General features: G+C 41.9%; 1 protein-coding gene across 2 annotated transcripts in view; it reads right to left on the reverse strand.

The window, feature by feature from the left end:
• The window catches only part of TNRC6B (trinucleotide repeat containing adaptor 6B), a 237542-nt gene that overhangs the window by 44919 nt on the left and 171062 nt on the right, over positions 1 to 21561 (reverse strand). For both annotated transcript variants that reach the window (XM_046646572.1, XM_046646573.1), the window contains 4 exons: positions 21404 to 21491; positions 17016 to 17037; positions 6167 to 6508; positions 1284 to 3632 (listed from right to left, as the gene is read on the reverse strand). In XM_046646572.1, coding sequence (XP_046502528.1) covers positions 1284 to 3632; positions 6167 to 6508; positions 17016 to 17037; positions 21404 to 21491 — 2801 coding nt within the window. The remainder of the gene's footprint in view (positions 1 to 1283; positions 3633 to 6166; positions 6509 to 17015; positions 17038 to 21403; positions 21492 to 21561) is intronic.

Here is a 21561-nt window from a genome sequence, read left to right on the forward strand (position 1 = left end):
AATCTAAACATCTATCAAAAAGACACTGGTTAGACCAATCGTTGGTCATCCATAAAATGAATACTATATACGAAGCAATTAAAAGACAGAACCATATATGCTAATATGGCAAGATTTTAGGTATAATGAAAAAAGCAAGGTGAAGAACAGAACATGTAGTACAATCCCTTCTGAGTAAAGTTTTTAAAGGGCAGACATACTTTGCTATGGGTATGAACAAAATATTTGAATGAGACATAAACTTCTAAGAGAATACCTGTGGGGAGAGACCCTAGGGGCCAAGATTCTTTTATTTATTACCTTTTGCTTTTCTGTACAGTTTGAAGGTTTTTATATGTGGGTAAATTTTTTTTAAATGTTAGCAGGTTTTATTCTAGACAGGGAACAATTAATGAGCAATCTTCATTTCCTTTCTCATTCTTTTTAATAATTGAGAAAAAAGAACTAGTTAAAAGTAATCATTTTCTCAGTGGCCATAATGGGACTCACTGAACATAGACTTCTTTGGGGAGCAGAAAACTAAATATTATGATTAATCTCAACTAAAAAACCACTTGACTGGCGCATACCCTTAATCTGCTGAACTATACGCGTTAGGGGGACATTTAAGTTGACAATGCCAAACTAACAATATTTTCAGCACTAATTTTAATTTACCATGAATGATGTTTCCTATCCAAATAAGGAGGGAAGAAAGTTTGATTCTGGGCAACTGATTATCATGAGATAACAATCTCTTATACAAAATATTCTACTTCCAGAGGTGATCATTGCAATCATCTGGAAAGTGACTGAAACTTTCAGATCCCAGCTTTGCTACAGCATTCTGGTGGCCTAGAATGTTCTGAAAGAACAACAAAGCATAATTCCCTTCGCTGGGGAAAGAGAAGCACAGAGGACATGTCCACAGGTGGAAGCAGAATGGAAATCAGAACTATTTCCGCGACTATTTTAACTCTTTATTTTTAAATCTAGAGCATAGTTTGTTTAGCAAGATATGTGTCTTTTGGATTCTGAAGACCAATACAGTTACAAAAAAATAATTTGAGGAGACTAACACAGGGTTGCCATCTTTTCCTTTTGCCAAGAAAGAACATTAAAATGAACTACCAGCATCTGTTATCACTAGCATTTTATAAAGAGAGCTGTTAACAACACAGTAGGGTTAATGTAGGAAACATTTCCAGAACAAAGCTATGTTGAATAAATATAGCTTAATAAAATTGTCTTGGTTTAGGATTTCTTTTTGTCATCAAAACCTGCGAGAAAAAGCCATTGCCTACCTGATGCTGATTTACTGGTCATCGGGGTAGGCAGGTTTGGTTCTCGAGGTGCTGGGCCCCCTTGGGAATTCTTATCCCACAGATTCACATTCTTGTAGTTATAACTGCTAGGGTCTCCCCACGCTGAAGTGCCATCATCGATGTCCATTTTCCGACTAATTGACTGCGGGGATGGCTCTTCCCAACCACTGGGTTCCTCATCCTTAGGGGTTACTGGCTGCGGCCCGCTGCTCCAGTTGGAATTGGAAGGTCGTCCATTGCCTGGAGGTGGTGGGGGTGGGCCTCCCCATGAACCAGAAGCCTCTGGTTGTGGTGGCGGTGGCTGCTGTGGTTGCTGTTGCTGTTGGTGCTGTTTATTCCAGGAACTGGGCTGTCTGCCTGTCTCAGTCCATGCTGGAGATCTCTTGCAATCCTCCCACCCGCCTTTTGAAGCTAGGCTTGCATTCCCACTGTTCCCCCAAGTTCCAATTTCATTCTGTCCTCCTTCACCCCACCCAGACACAGGTTTACTTGCAGAACTGTCCCAATTGCTGTTTTTCGCTTGATCAACTTCCTCTCCCCAGCCATTCTTTCCAGAAGTCCATCCTTGATTGGGCTGGCGTCCACCTCCCCACCCTTGATCCTTGCTGGAATTCTCATTCCAAGAGGAAGATGTCTTCTCATCTGGTCGTCCTCCTCCCCAACTGGAAGAGTTGTTGTTCTTATAGTCATTCCAGCCTCCCGTGTTCTTAGGGTCTTTCCACTCTGTAGAGGCTGAGAGCTCCCCCCATCCAGACTTCATTTGATTGCTTTGGCTGGGTGCATCTCCCCAGCCCCCTGAGTTCTTGGTCTGTGTGGCAGCGCTCTCCCACCCCTCAGTTCCTTTGTCAGATTTCCCCTCAGGCCTTGGCACCTCTTCAATATCCCACACTGTGTCCTGCTTAATTTGAGTTTGGCCCCAGCCAGTGTTTGAGAGCACCCTGGGATCCAAATCAGTTCGGCTCAAAAGAGTCTGCAAGACAGCCTGACAATCAGGATGTGTGGGCCTATACGACCGACGGCCAGAATTATGGCTGTCACTACTTCCTGCTTTGTGGTTGCTTCCAGTGCTTTGACCTCCAACTTCACTTCCTGTGGAGCTGGAAGATCTTCCCCAACAGGGAGCCTGGGCATTGCCTTGGTTTTCAGGGAGGGGGTGGCCCTTTTGATTGTCCCATGCTCCAGTGCTAGAATTTGGTTGGTTTGGACCACTCCATTCTCCAATTTTCAACTCATCAGACCCAGTCAGCTGTTTCCATTCTCCCTGAGAGACCCCAGATGTCATTTTGTTCCCTTCACCCCATTTGTTGTCATTAGAGTCCTGAGGGCCAAAGTTCCAGGACCCACCCGTAGACCTGTTATTGTTGTCCCAAGAGTCATTTTTTGACCCAGTTGATTTCTGAACAGAAGCTCCTTTCCAGGAGTCCTCTCTATCCTTTCCATTGTTCCCAATGTTTCCAGAATTGCTTTGTCCAGAGGCTGTGTCAGTTCCAGAAGGCCCCCTAGCTGCACCCCAAGATCCAACACTCCCAGTCTTTCGATCTCCAGTGCTTTGTGAAGGGGCATCAGTGCTCCTGGAGGCGTTCCCCAAGCCCATTCCAAAGGGCATTCCCTTATTCTCCATGGGGTTTGGTGAACTTAAGTTCAAGGAGTTAGTGTTTCCATTTTTTGGTCCATCAGTGTTATGAATTTGAGCCTGTTCTCTGCCAGAGACAACAAAATTAACACCCGCATTTTCCATCTTTGACTGCTGTTCCCTGGATGCCTGACCTACCGTGCTAACCTGTGCACTGGAATTACTAGTATCCGTTTCCAATGCCCCTTTCCTAGAATTTCCTTCTTGGACCAGCGCTGGCCAGGCAGATGGGTTGCTATTTGGGTTAAAGTTGCTGAAGCCAGAGCCAGGTCCAATTCTATCCTGACCACTCACATTCCTCCAGTTTCCTAGTCCATTGTTGCTCTCTGTAGTAGAGTTGGAAGATTGAACAGATTTAGTCTTAGGGTCAGATTTCCAGACCCCAAGATTACATTCGTTCCCAGAACTTGCAGACTGGCACTGGCTCCCTTTTCCTTTGTTACTAGTGGTGCTTCCTGGCAGAGTGCTCTTCTCAGAGCCAGGGTTCGAGGCACTGTTGTTATCGGTGGTGTTTTCGGAAGAAGACTCAGTGTCTTTGCTGGCAATACAAGGCCACTCTTCCATGTCAGACCCGTCTACAATCACCTTGTCCCAGATGTGAATTGGGTTGGGGGAGGTGCCGTTGTTGGAGGAGGCTCCCGGGCCCCAAGTGGAATTTGCATAATTTGAAGCAGCAGCACCTCCAAGGGTTGACTCTGGGAAAGAGATTGTCTTATCAATAACAGCTATATATGCACGATCTATTAACATCTCAAGTTCAAACTGCCCCTAAGAGAGCTCATCACATTTCCCTACAAACTAGCTTCTCTACCCACTTGCCTGTCTTGGTTACCTGCATTACGTCTGTCTCAGTCATCTCTCGGCTTTCATTTTGCCTCGCTGGTGTATTTGCTGTCTTAACTCCATAGCATCTCTCACAGCTATCCCCTTGTCTTCCTATTGCCAGAGAAGGGTCTTCTTGTATCTTGAGACAATGCGATAACACCCTGAACTTGCTCTGTATCTCCAATTTACACTAAATACTCCTGGCTGGAGTAGTTTTTCTGAAGCACACCTTTGATTATATCACTGTCATACTGAAAACCATTGACAGTTTCTCAGTGCACAAGAATAAAGCCAAACTCTTTGGCCTGGAGTTTGATCAAGATGTTCCACAACCTGGAACCAACTGACTTTTCTAGTCTTATCTTCCAGTACTTTCTAGGTAGATGTCTACATTCCACACTACTTGATATTCCACAGCCTGTGCCTTCTCACCCTGGCACCATTGAACATTGGCATCTACTGTTTTTTCCTCCTGAATTCACATACTGAAATTTACCCATTTTTCTGGGCCTAGTTCAAATGCCATTTCTTCTTTCAAGCCTTTTTTTTTTTTTTTTTTTTGAGGAAGATTAGCCCTGAGCTAACTACTGCCAGTCCTCCTCTTTTTTGCTGAGGAAGACTGGCCCTGAGCCAACGTCCGTGCCCATCTTCCTCTACTTTATATGTGGGATGCCTACCACAGCATGGTGTGCCACAAGGTGCCATGTCCACACCCCGGATCCGAACTGACGAACCCTGGGCCACCAAGAAACGGAATGTGCGAACTTAACCACTGTGTCACCGGGCCAGCCCCTCAAGCCTTTTTTGAGTTCATTACTCGAAAATACTTTTTCCACTAGAGCCATTTCGCTTGGTGCTAGCATAGTGTGTTCATATGTTCCCTCCCCACGTAGCGCCTTTTAGGCAGAGGCCCTATCTTGCGAACATTTCAATTCCACACAGTGGCCAGGGCACTGCTACACAGTAAGCATCTGCTGAATGATGAATGCCCACCCAGCTGGAAGCCAGGGGCAGACAAGCATGAGTCAGTCTGTATGCCCAAGGAACTTAATCTGATAAATTAGTCTGGCTCAGCACATATTTTGGTGGAATTTACCATATTTGGTGGGAAAAAAATGACATGTTTCTAACCCAATAATTTCTTCTAAACTTACTTTAGCTCCTTTAACCACGCAGTTTTAAATCAGTATGAAGTTGAAAAAAACATTACATAGAGCCATATAAAAGTAAGGAAGCATACAATCTCAAACTCCTGAGATTTAGGGCCTCCTTGGTTTTAAGAATGTAAACAGGAGATTCTGACTCACACTGGACCCGAGTCTACGTCCAGGCCTGGCTAGACTCAGCCGCAGAAATGCCCACCCCAACCGCCCCTCACATACTTCCTTTTGCAACTGGTTACGAGGGGACAGGAAGGAAGGGCCACGACACCTTTCCCTGCCTGCTTTGGGCCTGGCCTGGTGGCCACCACAAGAAAGCCACACGGATGGGGCTTATCTCTACATGAAGCCTGTGTCATCACCTGGTCTCTTTCTACCCCTACTCTGCACACGAGGCAGTAACAGAATTTTCTAGGCAATTCTGTGTTCAAACTTAGAACTAGAATAAAGCATCCTACTGTTAAGAACCACCCATTCATTGTCCTCACCAATGCTTGACAGTGTTGAAACTCTGCATCTTAATAGAGCCTCAAAAAACATTTTAAGAGAGAACGTGAAATCTGTTAATAAGCTAAAAAAAAAAGGTATTTGGAAGTTCTTAGCTGTTAACTGACTTAGTATTCCTCTATTAAAAACTCTCAAAACTTCTAGTAGAACCCCTCAGCTCAAGATCCCTTGTATCTACATAGAGTTTTTAGTAAAGTTCAAAATCCAGGACCCTCTAAAGAAATACTGATTTTGAAAATCTAATAAAAGACTATATGAAAAGGTATTATTTGGTATCCTCCCAAGATTCTCTATGGTAATCTAAAAGACCATTCTCTCTACATGCCTAGCGTTCTGAGAGCAGAAACACGAGCATCTAAGACTCAGAACAAAGCACGGCACGAGCCCCACTCCCAAGCACCCTCTGAGCACACACTTGTGGTGAGAGCTGGAACTACGGAGGCTCAAATTTGTACCGTTCTTGTCTGTGAAGAGAAAAAAGGCTCCAAGGAGTGATGATACCCAGCAGCTATGTGAGCCCCTCATGCCAACAGTACACACTCACTGGACACTAAAACCCAGGTGCAGAAGAGAAATGCACATACACATTTTATATCGGGATCCTCTCCCATCTTTTGAATAACCATAAGAGTCTACATAATTCACACTTTTTGTGGACTTTACACCAGACATACAAATGAGCTGCTCTCCCTCTTCGAAGCTGCCATGAACTCGATCCACCGACAATGGTGCCTCACCTGGCGCAGTCCCACTCTCACTCTGCAGCAGCGTTCCTGTCACTTGTGCGTTGTTTGGGTTTGCTCCAGGTGCTGTGGAGGGAGGAGGCCCTGCCCCGCCCCCGAGGAGCATGCAGGACGGTGGAGGGGGCTGCCCACGTTTTAGTAACACTTTGTGGTCCTGCTGGCAACGGAATCGCGGCGGCACCTCCCGAGGCATGTAGCGGGCGGCGCTTGGCGGTTGTCCGTTCGGCACTGCCACCCTTTTGGCATTGTTGCCACCATTGACTGGTGGCGATGGAGAGCTGCCAATTGGGCTGGCGGCCGTTGGTTGGCTTAAACTTGGTTTCGTCACTTCGGGCACTGAAAGAGAGAGATTGGGGAACAGCCTTTGAGAGCAAATACATTTTTCTAAAGATTATTATCAAGAAACATTACATGAGATCGATTCCAATAAGGCAACTTGTCTTTCACCTGATTCTTGAGGGACACAGTCTTTCCAAATTCCCAGCATCTTCAGTTTACTGAAGGTAGGGTGGAAGTGGGGAGTGATGGTGACAAAGATTCAAACACAGCAATACCATGGAATTATAGTCCATTAACTAGGGGGAGAGGGAAGCAATCATCATTCACTCCCCTAAATCAACAGAGGAATTCCCTGAAGGGCTGCCTGGTAGGTCTAACGTACATATGGGCCCCAGGCGAAGTCTTGGTAAAAGTTCAAGGCTCTCAGCCCAAAGGCCCTTTCCTTTCATCCACATTCTTAAAGATCTACCTCTGGGAAACTTCCCAAAGGCCCTGGTCTAGGTACGCTAGGCACCTTTCATCTGGGCTCCTGGAACAGGCTGTCCATCTCTGGTTACCATATTGTACTGAAAGTCTCCATTTACAGGCCTCTCTCCCTCACCAGGCCATAAGTCCCTCAAGACAGGGACCCAATTTTCATCTTTTTTTCTTAGAGCATGACACAGAGTAGACTCCTACAGGGAACCCCAGGCCTGGAGAACCATGAAATCAACTTGTTGGTTTCTACAGCCACCTGAACTCAAAGACTCTTGCTTAGCACTCTGTAAATATTAAAAAGTTATAAACCTTTTCGCTTCTGTCAAAAAAAAAGTTTTTTTAAGTGTACCTTGTGTTTCTTTCCAACTCTTTATTAAAACAAAAATTTCAAAATGTAGCTACTTTTTCTATTTACTTTAAATAATTTAATATTTTACCTTACTTTTTAAAATGGCAAACAGGAAGTATGGGAACGTACGGGACAACTGTGAAGTTACACTCTGCAGGACCCTTTGGCTTTCTGCTCAACCCTACAGACAATGTTCTGGGTCTGCGCCTCCCTTGCTTCATCCTACCAAAAGACTGCCACTCTTTCCAAGAAAATCTAGCTGGCGAATAGAGGCTGGCAGTCTTACAGAAATAATCATTGCACCTGAGAATTCAAATGATTCTGAAGCCAAAATCCCTGACATCTAGAGTAACGTTAGGGCCAGTGCTGGTGGCAGTACTGCTCTGACTGCTGAAATCATGCTGGGCCAGCAAGTCTTTGAATTGGCTCCTTTATGAGGAGAGAGAGACATCATCAGAAATCAGGGGGCCCAATGCATACCCACTGGACATTGGTAAGTACCGCTAGTAAGAGGAGAAAACAGTAGAAGCCTGAAGTAACTTCAAGGCAACCCCTGGGCCTTCCAGGAAGGAAAGGAGGTGAGAGGATCCATAATCCGATGAGCAGAATAAATGTGTGGCTTAAGAAAACTAACTGGTCATTATCTAATATTTATATAGTACCCTCTGCATGACCTATAACAGCTGATAGATAAATAACTGATAAATAAATGAATAAAGATGAATTATTTAATGATTCATTTTCTATCTGTGCCTGGAAGATTCTGCAGCATATGGCATTCCCAATTTCTTTGCCTCTTATTATGAGAATAAACAAGTAACTGGCAAAGGCTGGGAGGATTTTTCCCAACTAGCTTTCAAGATGGAAGAAGCTATGCTTCTGAGAAGCGAAGCTGTCCTTGTATAAAAGGGCTAGAATCTTCGCTTTAAGTCAACCAGGTCTGTTACACGTCTTGACTCATTTCCCTAAACTAGAATAACACACGGTTTGAACAGCCTATAGGACTGAGGTCTGAACACCACTTTGACTAACTTTATGACATGCACAGCACAACCAAAGAAATCTGGTGGGTATCATATACTGTGCAAGATTCCCAGCTAAAGCTCCTCAGGGCATTTTCCCAACCGCACATCAGAGACAGAATGGACCAGAAATAATAACGGTTATTATAAAATGGGACCACCTCTTGACCACTCTCCCTCCAATACGGTGCTCTAGCCTGGGAGACTGGTCATTCAAAACTCCAGGATAAGGTCAGAAAAAGCCTGCAGTACATGCTGGGAACGAACTGTGTTTCAGGACTTGAATGAATCCTCATTCTATTTTTTATTACACCTTTCTGTGAATTCAAAAATTTTAGGCATTTAAAAGCCAATCACAACTCTAGACACTAACAGGAGAGCAATGCAGCTGTTAGACAGGAGGCCCAATCCAACCTGCTTCCAAGGTCCAATTAAAGCATCAGAATCAGTGTGTGCACCATGCCATGTTCTAGAATGTTAGACGGTAACAGAGGAGAAGGAAACTAGGATTAAGTATGCATTACTTTTCAGGCCCCCTCTTTTCTCTCCTGAACCATAACGATTTGTAGGTTATAGTGCAAATATTTCTAAAGATGAGCTGCTCAAAATAAGGGTATAGTTTCTTATTTTCCATAGAAAAGGTCTGTGGCCTTAAACATGATCTCTGTATCAAAGGGAAAAAAGATAATGTGAAAAATGCTGGGTATCCTCTTTTCTAATTTCCATTCATTTACTTCCAAAAACCATTTTTTCCTGTAATGATGGAATCTTTTCCCCTTCCCTGTTGCCATTATCTTATACCATTCTTATCTTACTGTTTGAACTTCTAATTGCCTCTATTTCTGAAAAACTTCAAGACGCTACTTTTTCAGGTAAAAATATTCTTTAAGAAAATTCTGAAAAAGGCAGGACCAATACAAAGTGTTTTCTTTAAATACCTTGATGGTACCAAACATTTAAAAAAAATATCTAGAAATATTTTAAACGTAGTAGTTAAAATATAAATAAGCCCTAGAAAAGACTATTTTAGACTGAAAATTTCTTTCTTTCATTTTTTTTGGAGGAAGATTAGCCCTGAGCTAACTACTGCCAATCCTCCTCTTTTTGCTGAGGAAGATTAGCCCTGAGCTAACATCCGTTGCCAATCCTCCTCTTTTTGCTGAGGAAGACTGGCCCTGAGCTATGATCCGTGCCCATCTTCCTCTACTTTATACATGGGACGCCTACCATAGCATGGGTTGCCAAGTGGTGCCACGTCCGTCCACACCCGGGATCCGAAGCAGCAAACCCCGGGCTGCCAAAGCAGAACGTGCGAACTTAACCGCTACGCCACCAGACTGAAAATTTCTTGGTGAATAATAATCAGTTACAATGCAATGCAAAAAATCTCAAAGACTGATGACACACACAATGGCTGATGTGCACTGAACAATTTCAGTAACCTCTAAGCACTGTCTCCGTTTCTTTACCTTCCACTCACTCCTCAAACTCAACGCACACTGGCTTTTGCCATAAACATCTCCCTGGCAACTCCTTTCCTCATTAAATCACTAGTGGTCCTCATTGCCAGTCTAACGGGCACTCATTGGACCTTTTCTTCTTGGACTTTTCTGCAACTTCTAACACTACTGGCCATTCGCTCCCCCTCTGTTTTTGTGAGACCTGCTGAGACCCACTCCAGCTAACTCTTCACCTCTGCCTTTCTTTCTTTCTCTGTGGGCTTCTCATACTCTTGATCAGAGGTCAGGAAACTTTTTCTGTAAAGGGCCAGATAGTAAATATTTTAGGCTTTGCTGGCCATACAGTTGTTGTAATGACAACTGCGCACTTGTAGGGCAAAAGCGGCTATAGATAATATATAAACGAATGAGTGTGGCTGTGTTCCAACAAAACTTTATTTATGACACTGGAAATATGAGTTTCATATCATTTTCATTGTCATAAAATATTGTTCTTTTGTTTTTTTTCCAACCATTTAAAAATGTAAAAAACATTCTTAGCTCACAGGCAGTACAAAAACAGTCACACTTGGCTGGAGGGTCATAGTTGGCAACCCCTGCTTTGGACTATTCCCTTAATCAGAGTCGCAAAATGGCAGCTGAATTTGGTCATGAGTTGTGTCTTTTTAAAAATCTGAACATCAAGGTGGAGACTGCACCCTTACCGCATTTAAGTTACTTGAGAACAAACTCTCCCATGCTCAGGCTTTAACTATCACTTATGTGTAAATGTTTCCCAAATCACTATCTCCAACTCAGATTTCTTTCACCCTTCCCCTCATCTTCAAACTTGTTCCCTTGCTCCCCTCACCCCCTTATCTCCTGGCTCAAGGAATGGAGTCATCACCCAGCCAGCTGCTCAAGTCAGAAACCTGGAAGGAGTCTTAGACTTTGCCCTATGCCACCCCCCACCCCAACACTATTATCCAATCAATATTAAGTTCTATCGAACCAAAGCATCTCTCTACCTGATTCATTCCTCTCTACCACCACTGCTCCTAACCAGATTCAAGTCCATACTACCTCCCATCTGGACAATTCTGTGCCTACCTATTTGAGCCACATGTCTTAAAACACCTCACCTTTGTTTGCTCTCTAAAGGTAGCTAGTTCCATCTCTGAACAAATGACTCCCACCACAGTGCTAGAACACACAGGTGTCTATACAAGGTGTGAGGGATACTGCACATAGCTTAGTTTGTAAATTATTTACTTGGGGGAAAAAAGCCCACCTCAAATATTAATAAATTAGAGTAGACTCAAGGTTATCACAAGCACCACCATGCACTCACTGTAATATGCCTTCTGGAATAGGTCAAAAGACAGAGTGGTGGCCAATGTACGGCAAGGGTCCAGCACCCCAGGTATGCTAATGGGAAGGTGCTGTCCCTCAGCTGAGTCCCAGTGGGCTAAAGGTTATGAATTACTGCTTTGGACAACAACATTTAAAATATTTAACCTATATTGAGCTGGAAGCTTTTCCTTGTTGCTTTGACTCACCATCCATACTTTTGGGATCCGATGAAATCTCACAGAACAAAACATCCGAGAGACATTTACCAAGGAACTGCTCTGCTAAGTGTCGGGCCCCAGAGCCCTTCAGATCTTTGAAGATAGTTTCCTGAGCTTCCCCTGAGTCTTCCCTGGGGGCAAACATCTCCCAGTGTTTACCCTCCCAGAGGTGACACAGGTTCAAATTCCTTGACCCATCTGGCTCAAATTCCACATGGTCCACAGAGGTGTATCTCTGTTCCCTTCCACAGTACAGTGCCCATTACCGGAACCACAAATCCCTCTTAGATAGTGTATTTCTACTAAGGCAGCCTAAGGTCATGTTAGTTTTCATGACTCAGTGATCTCTTACTGATAACTCCCATCAAGCCAACCGTCACCATAACATCTTTTTAACAAGGCTAAATTGCTATGTTCAAATTCCTCCCTTACGCAGTCTACTGTTTTATCCTAACCTTATCCTTCATCCCTATTAAATCTGGTCTATTACACCAATCCCACAAACTCTTTCAATTCCAGCGAAGGGGGAAATGAGCTTCTACTTTAAGTGCTGTGTAGTATTTGTGACCCAGGCAGCAGGCCTAGCTCTAGTCCATGGTTTCATATAACCTCCACTTGAAATCCCTGTCCTACTCTATCCAGAACGCCGCCTCTCCCTTTTTTTTTAATGACAGATGATAAAGGAAGAACATATAATGAATCCACTTTTTTTCTGAAATATGGACAAAGCTTGCTTCAGTCCTCCGTACAACCAGAGACCTGGTACGAATATAGTCTTTCTTTTTTCTTATAGGGTCTGTTGGAGAAAGATGGGTAGATTCAGAGTCAAGGGGAGACTGCCTGAGGAAGGCACCTTTGGGAAGAGGAATAGGTCCCAGATACATCAGCTGAGGGAAGACAAGAATGGGATTTAGAACGCTCAAGCAGGGGCCGGCCCTGTGGCCAAGTGGTTAAGTCCGCGCGCTCCACTTTGGCAGCCCTGGATTCGGATCCTGGGTGCGGTCATGGGACCGCTCATTAGGCCATGTTGAGGTGGCATCCAACATGCCACAACTAGAAGGACCCATAACTAAAAAAATATGTATACAACTATGTACTGGGGGAACTTGGGGAGAAAAAAAATGAGAGAATGCTCAAGCAGATTCTTGGGAACAAAGATGAAGATGTGGTTGCAAAATGGGATTGAAAAAGTAGAAAGAGGGCCAGCCCAGTGGTGCAGCAGTTAAGTTTGCACATTTTGCTTTGGTGGCCCAGGGTTCACCGGTTCGGGTCCCGGGTGTGGACCTACAGACTGCTTGTAAAGCCATGCTGTAGCAGGCATCCCACATACACAGTAGAGGAAGACGGGCACAGATGTTAGCTGAGGGCCAGTCTTCCTCAGCAAAAAGAGGAGGATTGGAGGCAGACGTTAGTTCAGGGCTAATCTTCCTCCATAAAAAGGAAAAAAGTAAAAAAATCAGGGCCTCCTTCTACTTATGGTCTAACATACCCCAGGGATAATTTTTATTTTTACTACCTGTCTACCACCTGGTTCTAACAATTAAATCCCTCAGGAGACCCAAAATAGGCTCTCAGTTCACTCTAGGATTATTTTAGTTTAATTTTTGATGGGGTGGGACGGTGTGTGGTGGGGGAGCACGGAAACTAGAAGGCTGTGTTCTGTTTTGTGGTAGGTATGAGAGAGACCCGAAACGGAGGGAAAATTCGGTACTAAGTAAAAAAAGAAAGTTCGCTTTTTAAGACTTTGGCAGAGGAAAGAGGAATATGTTTCTGAGAACAGACCTGGTACCAAAAAAAAAAAGAAAGAAAGAAAAATCTGAGAAAGAATGCCTAATGGATTTTCAGTTTTCCAATAGAAACACCACTTACCAAACAGAGCAGCTTGTTTCTATAGCATTTGGCTTCAGGAGCATTAGAGTTGTGGCCGGGCCTAGGAACCCAGCCACCCTGTTCCAGCAACCACAGAGCCTGGATTTTCCAGGAAAATGCCAGTCTTCTATCTGTTGTCCCCATAAATCATCAAGTCCTATAAATATACTTATATGCCAAAATCCTTTCCTAGACAGTACGCTGGTTTAGAAAATATGTACCAGTATCAATAACTCTATTTCTATGTAAAGTATAATTTATATCTCAAACAAGTAATTTACAAGGACTTCCAAACTAAACCTACTTCTAGGTTGAGAACTGGCTGAAAGTACAAGGGGAGAACACTCTTCTCTCTAACTAATTAAGATAATTCTAACTAATAATAGTTTCTCTCAGTTTATGTTACAAATCACTACAAAGTCCCAGACTACATTCCCCTTTGAAATGCCTTTTGACTAGAAATATATTACAGTAATATCTGGTCATCCGAGAATCTGTTTTCCAGAACTAAGTTTCCTAAGAAACTAGCACTGTCTTTATTATTCTTCCATCACTGTGTGACATGCTTTGGCCTCGTGGCCCAACAAAACCAAACAAAACCATGAGGAAATCAATCAATAGAGGGCCTCCCATCACCCTAATCTCTCCCCAAGATATCACAGTCACATCTGATTCCCTCCATCCACAGCAGTGGTTCTCAACCTGAGACACATATTGGGGTCACCTTGCAGAGCTTCTCAAAATACATCCACTAAGGCTGTGGCCTGGGACCATGAAGCTTTGGGAGGAGGCCTGAGCTTGTGTATTTTGACAAGTCTAAGCAAATGATTCCAGTGCAGATACTAGCTGAGAACCACATATTTAAGTGAGTAAGGACAAGAGCTAGAACACTGGTCTCAGGGAGTTAAGCCTCCCGTTCTTAAGGGGAACTGATGGAAAGTGTGACCATCACCAGACAAGACCACATAATCGAAATTAACAAAAGAGAAAGAACTGGAAACACATAGACCATTAGTTTAAGAATGACCTGAAGGGTGGGATTCATACCAGGGACACAGGGATGGTTCAACATCCGCAAATCAATCAACGTGATACACCACATCAACAAACTGAGGAATAAAAACCACATGATCATCTCAATAGATGCAGAGAAGGCATTTCACAAGATCCAACAGCCATTTATGATAAAAACTCTGAACAAAATGGGCATAGAAGGAAACTACCTCAACATAATAAAGGCCATATACGACAAACCCATAGCCAACATCATACTCAATGGGCAAAAACTGAACCCCATCCCCCTGAAAACAGGAACAAGACAAGGATGCCCTCTATCACCACTCTTATTTAACATAGTACTGGAGGTCCTGGCCAGAGCAATCAGGCAAGAAAAAGGAATAAAAGGAATCCAAATAGGGAGGGAAGAAGTGAAACTCTCGCTGTTTGCAGACGACATGATCTTATATATAGAAAACCCCAAAGAATCCATTGGAAAACTGTTAGAAGTAATCAACAACTACAGCAAAGTTGCGGGGTATAAAATCAATTTGCATAAATCAGTAGCATTTCTATACTCCAGTAATGAACCAACAGAAAAAGAACTCAAGAATACAATACCATTCACAATCGCAACAAAAAGAATAAAATACCTTGGGGTAAATTTAACTAAGGAAGTGAAGGACCTATATAATGAAAATTACAAGGCCTTTCTGAGAGAATTGGATGACGACATAAGGAGATGGAAAGACATTTCATGTACATGGATTGGAAGAATAAACATAGTTAAAATGTCCATTCTACCTAAAGCAATCTACAGATTCAACACAATCCCAATCAGAATCCCAATGACATTCTTTACAGAATTAGAACAAAGAATCCTAAAATTCATATGGGGCAACAAAAGACCCCGAATTTCTAAAGCAATCCTGAGAAAAAAGAACAAAATGGGAGGCATCACAATCCCTGACTGCAAAACATACTACAAAGCTACAGTAATCAAAACAGCATGGTACTGGTACAAAAACAGGTGCACAGATCAATGGAACAGAATTGAAAGCCCAGAAATAAAACCACACATATACGGACAGCTTGTCTTTGACACAGGAACTGAGGGCATACAATGGAGAAAAGAAAGTCTTTTCAACAAATGGTGCTGGGAAAACTGGAAAGCCACATGTAAAAGAATGAAAATTGACCATTCTTTTTCACCATTCACCAAAATAAACTCAAAATGGATTAAAGACCTGAAACCATAAGGCTTCTGGAAGAAAACGTAGGCAGCACACTCTTTGACATCAGTATTAAAAGGATCTTTTTGGACACCATGCCTTCTCAGAGAAGGGAAACAATAGAAAGAATAAACAAATGGGACTTCATCAGATTAAAGAGCTTCTTCAAGGCAAATGAAAACAGGATTGAAACAAAAAAACAACCCACTAACTGGGAAAAAATATTTGCAAGTCATATATCTGACAAAGGCTTAATATCCATAATATATAAAGAACTCTCGCAACTCAACCACAAAACATCAAACAACCCAATCAAAAAATGGCCTGGAGACATGAACAGACATTTCTCCAAAGAAGATATACTGATGGCCAATAGGCACATGAAAAGATGCTCATCATCGCTGATCATCAGGGAAATGCAAATCAAAACTACACTAAGATATCACCTTACACCCGTTAGAATGACAAAAATATCTAAAACTAATAGCAACAAATGTTGGAGAGGTTGCGGAGAAAAAGGAACCCTCATACACTGCTGGTGGGAATGCAAACTGGTGCAGCCACTATGGAAAACAATATGGAGATTCCTCAAAAAATTAAAAATAGAACTACCATACGATCCAGCCATCCCACTACTGGGTATTTATCCAAAGAGCTTGAAGTCAGCAATCCCAAAAGTCCTGTGCACCCCAATGTTTACTGCAGCACTGTTTACAATAGCCAAGACGTGGAAGCAACCTAAGTGTCCAGCAACAGACGAATGGATAAAGAAGATGTGGTACATATACACAATGGAATACTACTCAGCTGCAAAACAGAACAAAATCATTCCATTTGCAATAACATGGATGGACCATGAGAATTATGTTAAGTGAAATAAGCCAGCGAGAGAAAGAGAACCTGTGTATGACTCCACTCATATGAGGAATTTAAAATTATGGACCAAGAACAGTTTAGTGGATACCAGGGGAAAGGTGGGGTGGGGGGTGGGCACAAAGGGTGAAGTGGTGCACCTACAACATGACTGACAAACATTAATGTACAATTGAAATTTCACAAGATTGTAACCTATCAATAACTCAATTAAAAAAAAAAAAAGAATGACCTGAAGGACACCTGCTTCTGTTTATAATACATTACTACTTTTTAAGAAAGTTAAAATTATCTGTTTAAAAAGCCTATTCCAGGCTCCAGCTCAGAAGACAGTGTGAGAATCCTAGATAAAACACTTATTTTCAGACTCAATGAACGTCATGGATCAGGGTGTTGAACAATCCTCTGCAGTTCCCATCTGTAAATTAGGGGCTAGTGTTTTGTTTTCATCAAAGAAAAGTTTTGAAAAGGTTCAGTTCAAAATCACGCCTCCAATAATTTCAAAACAAAGTATTACTTTGTCTAATCTCCTTGCCTACTAAAAATTAAGGCCAATTAGAAACACTACTGTAAGTACTTTAACTCATCATTACTGCTCTCAGTGACTGCAGACAACCAGCCTTAACTACTCTACACCCACTCTCACTTATCAGGCGAATTGGAGGCTGAGTTAGCAAGAGTGGAAAATCCACACACAAAAGAATATAAATCTAAAAAGGAAAAAGAAAAATCTTACCTTTGGTTTTTTGTTCCGTGACCTACAAAATAAATTAACAGACATAAGTAAATGAGATTTGCTTTGAAATTCAGTATTCTAAGACTACTTTAATTCTGATAACTCAAGTGATTCAAACTGTTAGATACACAGGCATAGTTAAAATCCAGAGAAAGCAGCTGGGAGTCAGTTCAGACAAGCTTCTAAAGAAAATGGCCATAGGTCCAGCTGTAACTTACATGACTATTACTAAAAATTAAGACAAAAAGCATTCCACTCTCATTAAATGATGAGGTCCCTGTACTGGGAATGCTGTTTTCCATTTTGACTGCTATGACTAGAGAAAAGTAAATGAATGTGGCCCAGAAATTACATTAGCCATAGAGACAAAAAGATTCCCCTATGAGTATGGACTCAAACACTTGACGTCCATCATCAGAAGCACTAGAGGTCATGGTAGGAAAGCAGGATTCACAACCAAGCTGTGCCACTTCCTGGCTCTGTGATCTCAGTTTTCTATTTATCTGTTGAATGAAGATAATAATAGTATCTCCCCGCAAAGGGTTGTTGTAAGGATTAAATCAGATATCCTATGTCAATGCTCAATAATTGTTTGCTAGCATTATCAAAGTTTATATAACATGAAATAGAGAAATAAGGTTGAAATATGTAAAGTTTGAACAAATAGACTGCTTTGTTAAAAGTACTTCTTTATATAGTAACTAATACATCTATGAAAGTGATTAACCTAAAAGGTTGGATATGCTGAATACAATAACGGGCTTTTAGAGAGTTTGGAAATTATGATTAGGAGCCACATGGAAAACTTTTTCTGCTATTAAGAGGGGAAATAAAGGAGGGCACCTACTTATACATACCCTATAATAGTAAAACAAAACGACAAAAGGTCGTGCATGAGAAAAACATCCCAAAGGAAACGTGCCAGAATTCCAGTAGGGGTAAATATTACATTATTGAGATCACGCGTGATTTTGACCCCTTTCTGCCAACTGTTAATCTCCCAAAGCATTTGTATATTGGTTCTCTGACTTTTGTAACAAAAATACTCATACAGAAAAGAAGAGGTTTGATTATTTGTGGCTGGTACTCAGACTAAATTACTGCTATGGGTGTTCATGAAAACATGCAAATCTTTGGAGGGTATGTCCCATAGCTAACCAGCCCACTTCACAATGGATTCCAGCACACCACTGTCAGACGCTGACTCTGAGTTGAACAATCTGCTTGGACGTCCTCCTGGAGTATTTCTTACATTCTTGTATTTAAGACAAGCTCCTTCTACTGTATTGAATTTGTGGTAGACAGTGTCTTCAAATGAATCTATTTTCCAGTACTAATTGTTACAGAGGTCAATTCTACTGCATAATTTTTCTATAACCCCACTTATCCAAGAAGGACCTGATTTGTAGTCATATACCAACTCCTTAAGGCAATTTGAGGTTTATACCACTGTAAATATTTCTGAGAATGCCATTTTGAAGATCATTTATAGAGGAAGCCAATGCCTTCCCCAGAAGCAACAAACCCAAATAATGTCAAATGTGTCTTATAATGTGGGTTCTTTTGAGAGCTGTCCCCTGGACAGTGAAAAGCTGGATGATCAAAGCATGTGCTCTGCCAATACCAAACAACGACCCTTTAGCAGCATCAGCCTAATGAATGTGAATGAAATCCTTCTTTGACATCTCTCTCACGAATGGAAATCGAACGGTTTACTCAGTAATGGCTCTAGGAAGAGCAAACGCCACAACCACTGAACACAATGGAAGAAGCTCATGTTTAATTTCTGTGTGGAAATAATTTAATTTAGCTTTAAATAAAAGTCAATTCTTCAAGAAAATCACATTGTCAGCATTCATTCTTGACCATTCACTTATTAAACAAACATTTTTTCAGTGACTCTTACGCACCAGGCACTGCCCTGGTTACTGGAAATATAAATATGAATAAAACCTCAAGAAACTTAGAATCAGCCTAATGGGGAAGACAGACACGAAGACATGACTGATTATAAGGCAATGGGGTAAGCAGTGAGAAAGATGTGGAAGCACTAAGAAGAGACACCACAAATGTTTGCTGACCGACTGACTGAATGAATGACCACATAATAGAACCTCTGGCATGTTCCCTACAATTCTTTGCATCATAGCACATTTTATGCCTCCTAGTTGGGGCGCTGTCTCTACAATAAGGTTGGAAACCACTAAGACAATCACATGGTACTTTGTGCTCTCTCCTTAAAACTGCTAAATCAGAATTTAATTCTGAAATTACACAATGGTTCAGTATGATAAAACAATATCAAAGTCCACGTGTCACCCTAGATCCTGTCAGCCGATCTAGAACATTTCTGAACAAAAATGACTGCATTTTTACTGTTCATAATTAATCATTTGAAAAGTTTTTTACGGTGATTTTCCTCTTTGCCATAACTTCTTGACCAGTTCTTAATGCAGATGCAAGCATACAGGGGAGACTGTCCAGCTGTATAAATGACTTTCTCTGCATAAAGAATCTCAATTCACTTTTGAATAAACCCACACCATCTTTTATTTTAAATCCTTTTTCTCTTAGTGGGGTCCACGATGAAAATTTACAAATGTGTATTTTCATATTTTACTAATCACTTCGAGATACTGATATTTTCAGGTTAAGAAATCATTGTTATCTATGCGAAGAATAAAGATGGAGCGTACATTGCCTTAAAAAAAAAATCACTCTATTTGGCATCTTGTTCCCAGCTTTTGCTCAAGTTCCCCAGACTATTAACCATCCATACCCTCAGACTGCAAAATCAATTTTTGTACCAATTTAGTTGATGAAATGTGAATGTTCTAAAGGAAAGAAAAGTCTTCACTGAGGTTCACTCTCCCATCACTCCAGCTGGAGGGTCAGCACGTGCAGTACACAGAAGTAATGCCCCTAACACATTATAAAGCTAGTGGCCCTGCATATTGCAACCTCAATGACATGGAATGTGGCTGCATAGCCAAAAGAAAGTTAAAAAAAAAGCCTCAGGGTCATTATCTGACAACTTTACTCTGACTCTTACTATCATTTTAGACAATTCTAACAAGCTCAGATTAGAAGAAACACATGAGAAGCAGGTACCCTGATAGCATGAAGATGTGACGGTGAGCACACCACTATTAATAGAAACAGAAACACGATTAACAGCAGACGAAATCTTAAAGAGCACAGCAGTCTATTACAGCACCAAACCACAATGAATATTCCTTTTAATTAAGTCATGAAGAAAAGACAAATTAGATTTCATATGTTTAACGTGGCAGGTTCATATACAATCCAATTCAGAAAATATTTCCAGTACTGCTTTTTTATGCTGGCATTCATAATGATCTATTTCAATAATTCAGAAAACTAAATTATGGGAAACGCTACAGTCACCAACGCTAGGAAAATCTGCGGGGTCCCTTATACCTTACACTGGCTTGTGTTCGATTGCCTCGAGCCTGTTCTAAATCTAGAGTTCCCTCTGAACCTTGTAATAGTTTCCATCTCCCTAAACTTAGCTTCAATGACCTGGCACCTTAGCAAGGACCCTCAAACCTGACCCACAGAGAGGCCTGCTTCCCAAGTGCTTCAGGTAGTGGTAGTAAGAACTGGAGGCAAACCACTTTGCCTCCAAAAAAGGCACCAAAGCAAGCCTGCCAAGCCAGAGCCCAAGTCAGGTGATGCTAAAAGAGTGGCGAGGGGGGGGAAATGAGACCAGACAGTGGCCAAGGCCGAGGGGCATGCTCTGCAGCCAAGGGGGCAGGGAAGGAGGTCTAACCACTCTCTGCTCTGGAGAAACTAACCACTTCAACTAACATCTGACAGCTCTCGGCCCTATGTCTTTTTTTTTGGCATCTCCTTTTCCCTAAGCAACTTCCTCAAAGCCATGTAACGCTATCTCCCCCAAAGCACTAAGCAGGCCCACGGAACCTCTTTGAGGGAAGTTTCTTTATGGAGTTATCAAAAGGCAGACTCATAGAAATAACAATGCTGGAGGTGGACCAAAAGGAGGACACAAACTCCGGCAAGCTTTGAAAAGTTATTCTATAAGTTTGCTTAAGAAAACGGAGACTGATTAAGATACAAATAAAGAAATAGGACAAGAGTTTAAGCATCTGTAACTCCTTTGCCTTTCTCAACATTGTTTACTGTTGTTTTCATAACATCAGCTGCAACATTTTATTTAATGTCTTTGTTAAAGGAACAGATGCAGCTCTTTAACTTCCTTTCTCCCACTTTCAAAGCTTAAAACTTTTAAGTAAACTAACGTCTCACGTAGCATTATTACGACGACGTCAGGTATCCAAGCCAAGGCAGTTACTTGTTCTGGATGCTTGGTGGATGTAAAGACGGACTTAACTGATGAAACCCACCTTCTGAGTGGCTTCTTTTTTCTTTTTATCCTCTTTCTTCCTTTTCTTGTCTTCCATTAACTGTTCTTCCCTTTCTTGCTCCTTCTCTCTGTTAAAGTAATGTCATACCAGAAGGTTAGACATCTATATTCACGGTCTATTTGTGTAGCAAATTAAAT

Source organism: Equus quagga, chromosome 19, assembly GCF_021613505.1.
Source record: "Equus quagga isolate Etosha38 chromosome 19, UCLA_HA_Equagga_1.0, whole genome shotgun sequence".
Lineage (NCBI taxonomy): Eukaryota > Metazoa > Chordata > Mammalia > Perissodactyla > Equidae > Equus > Equus quagga.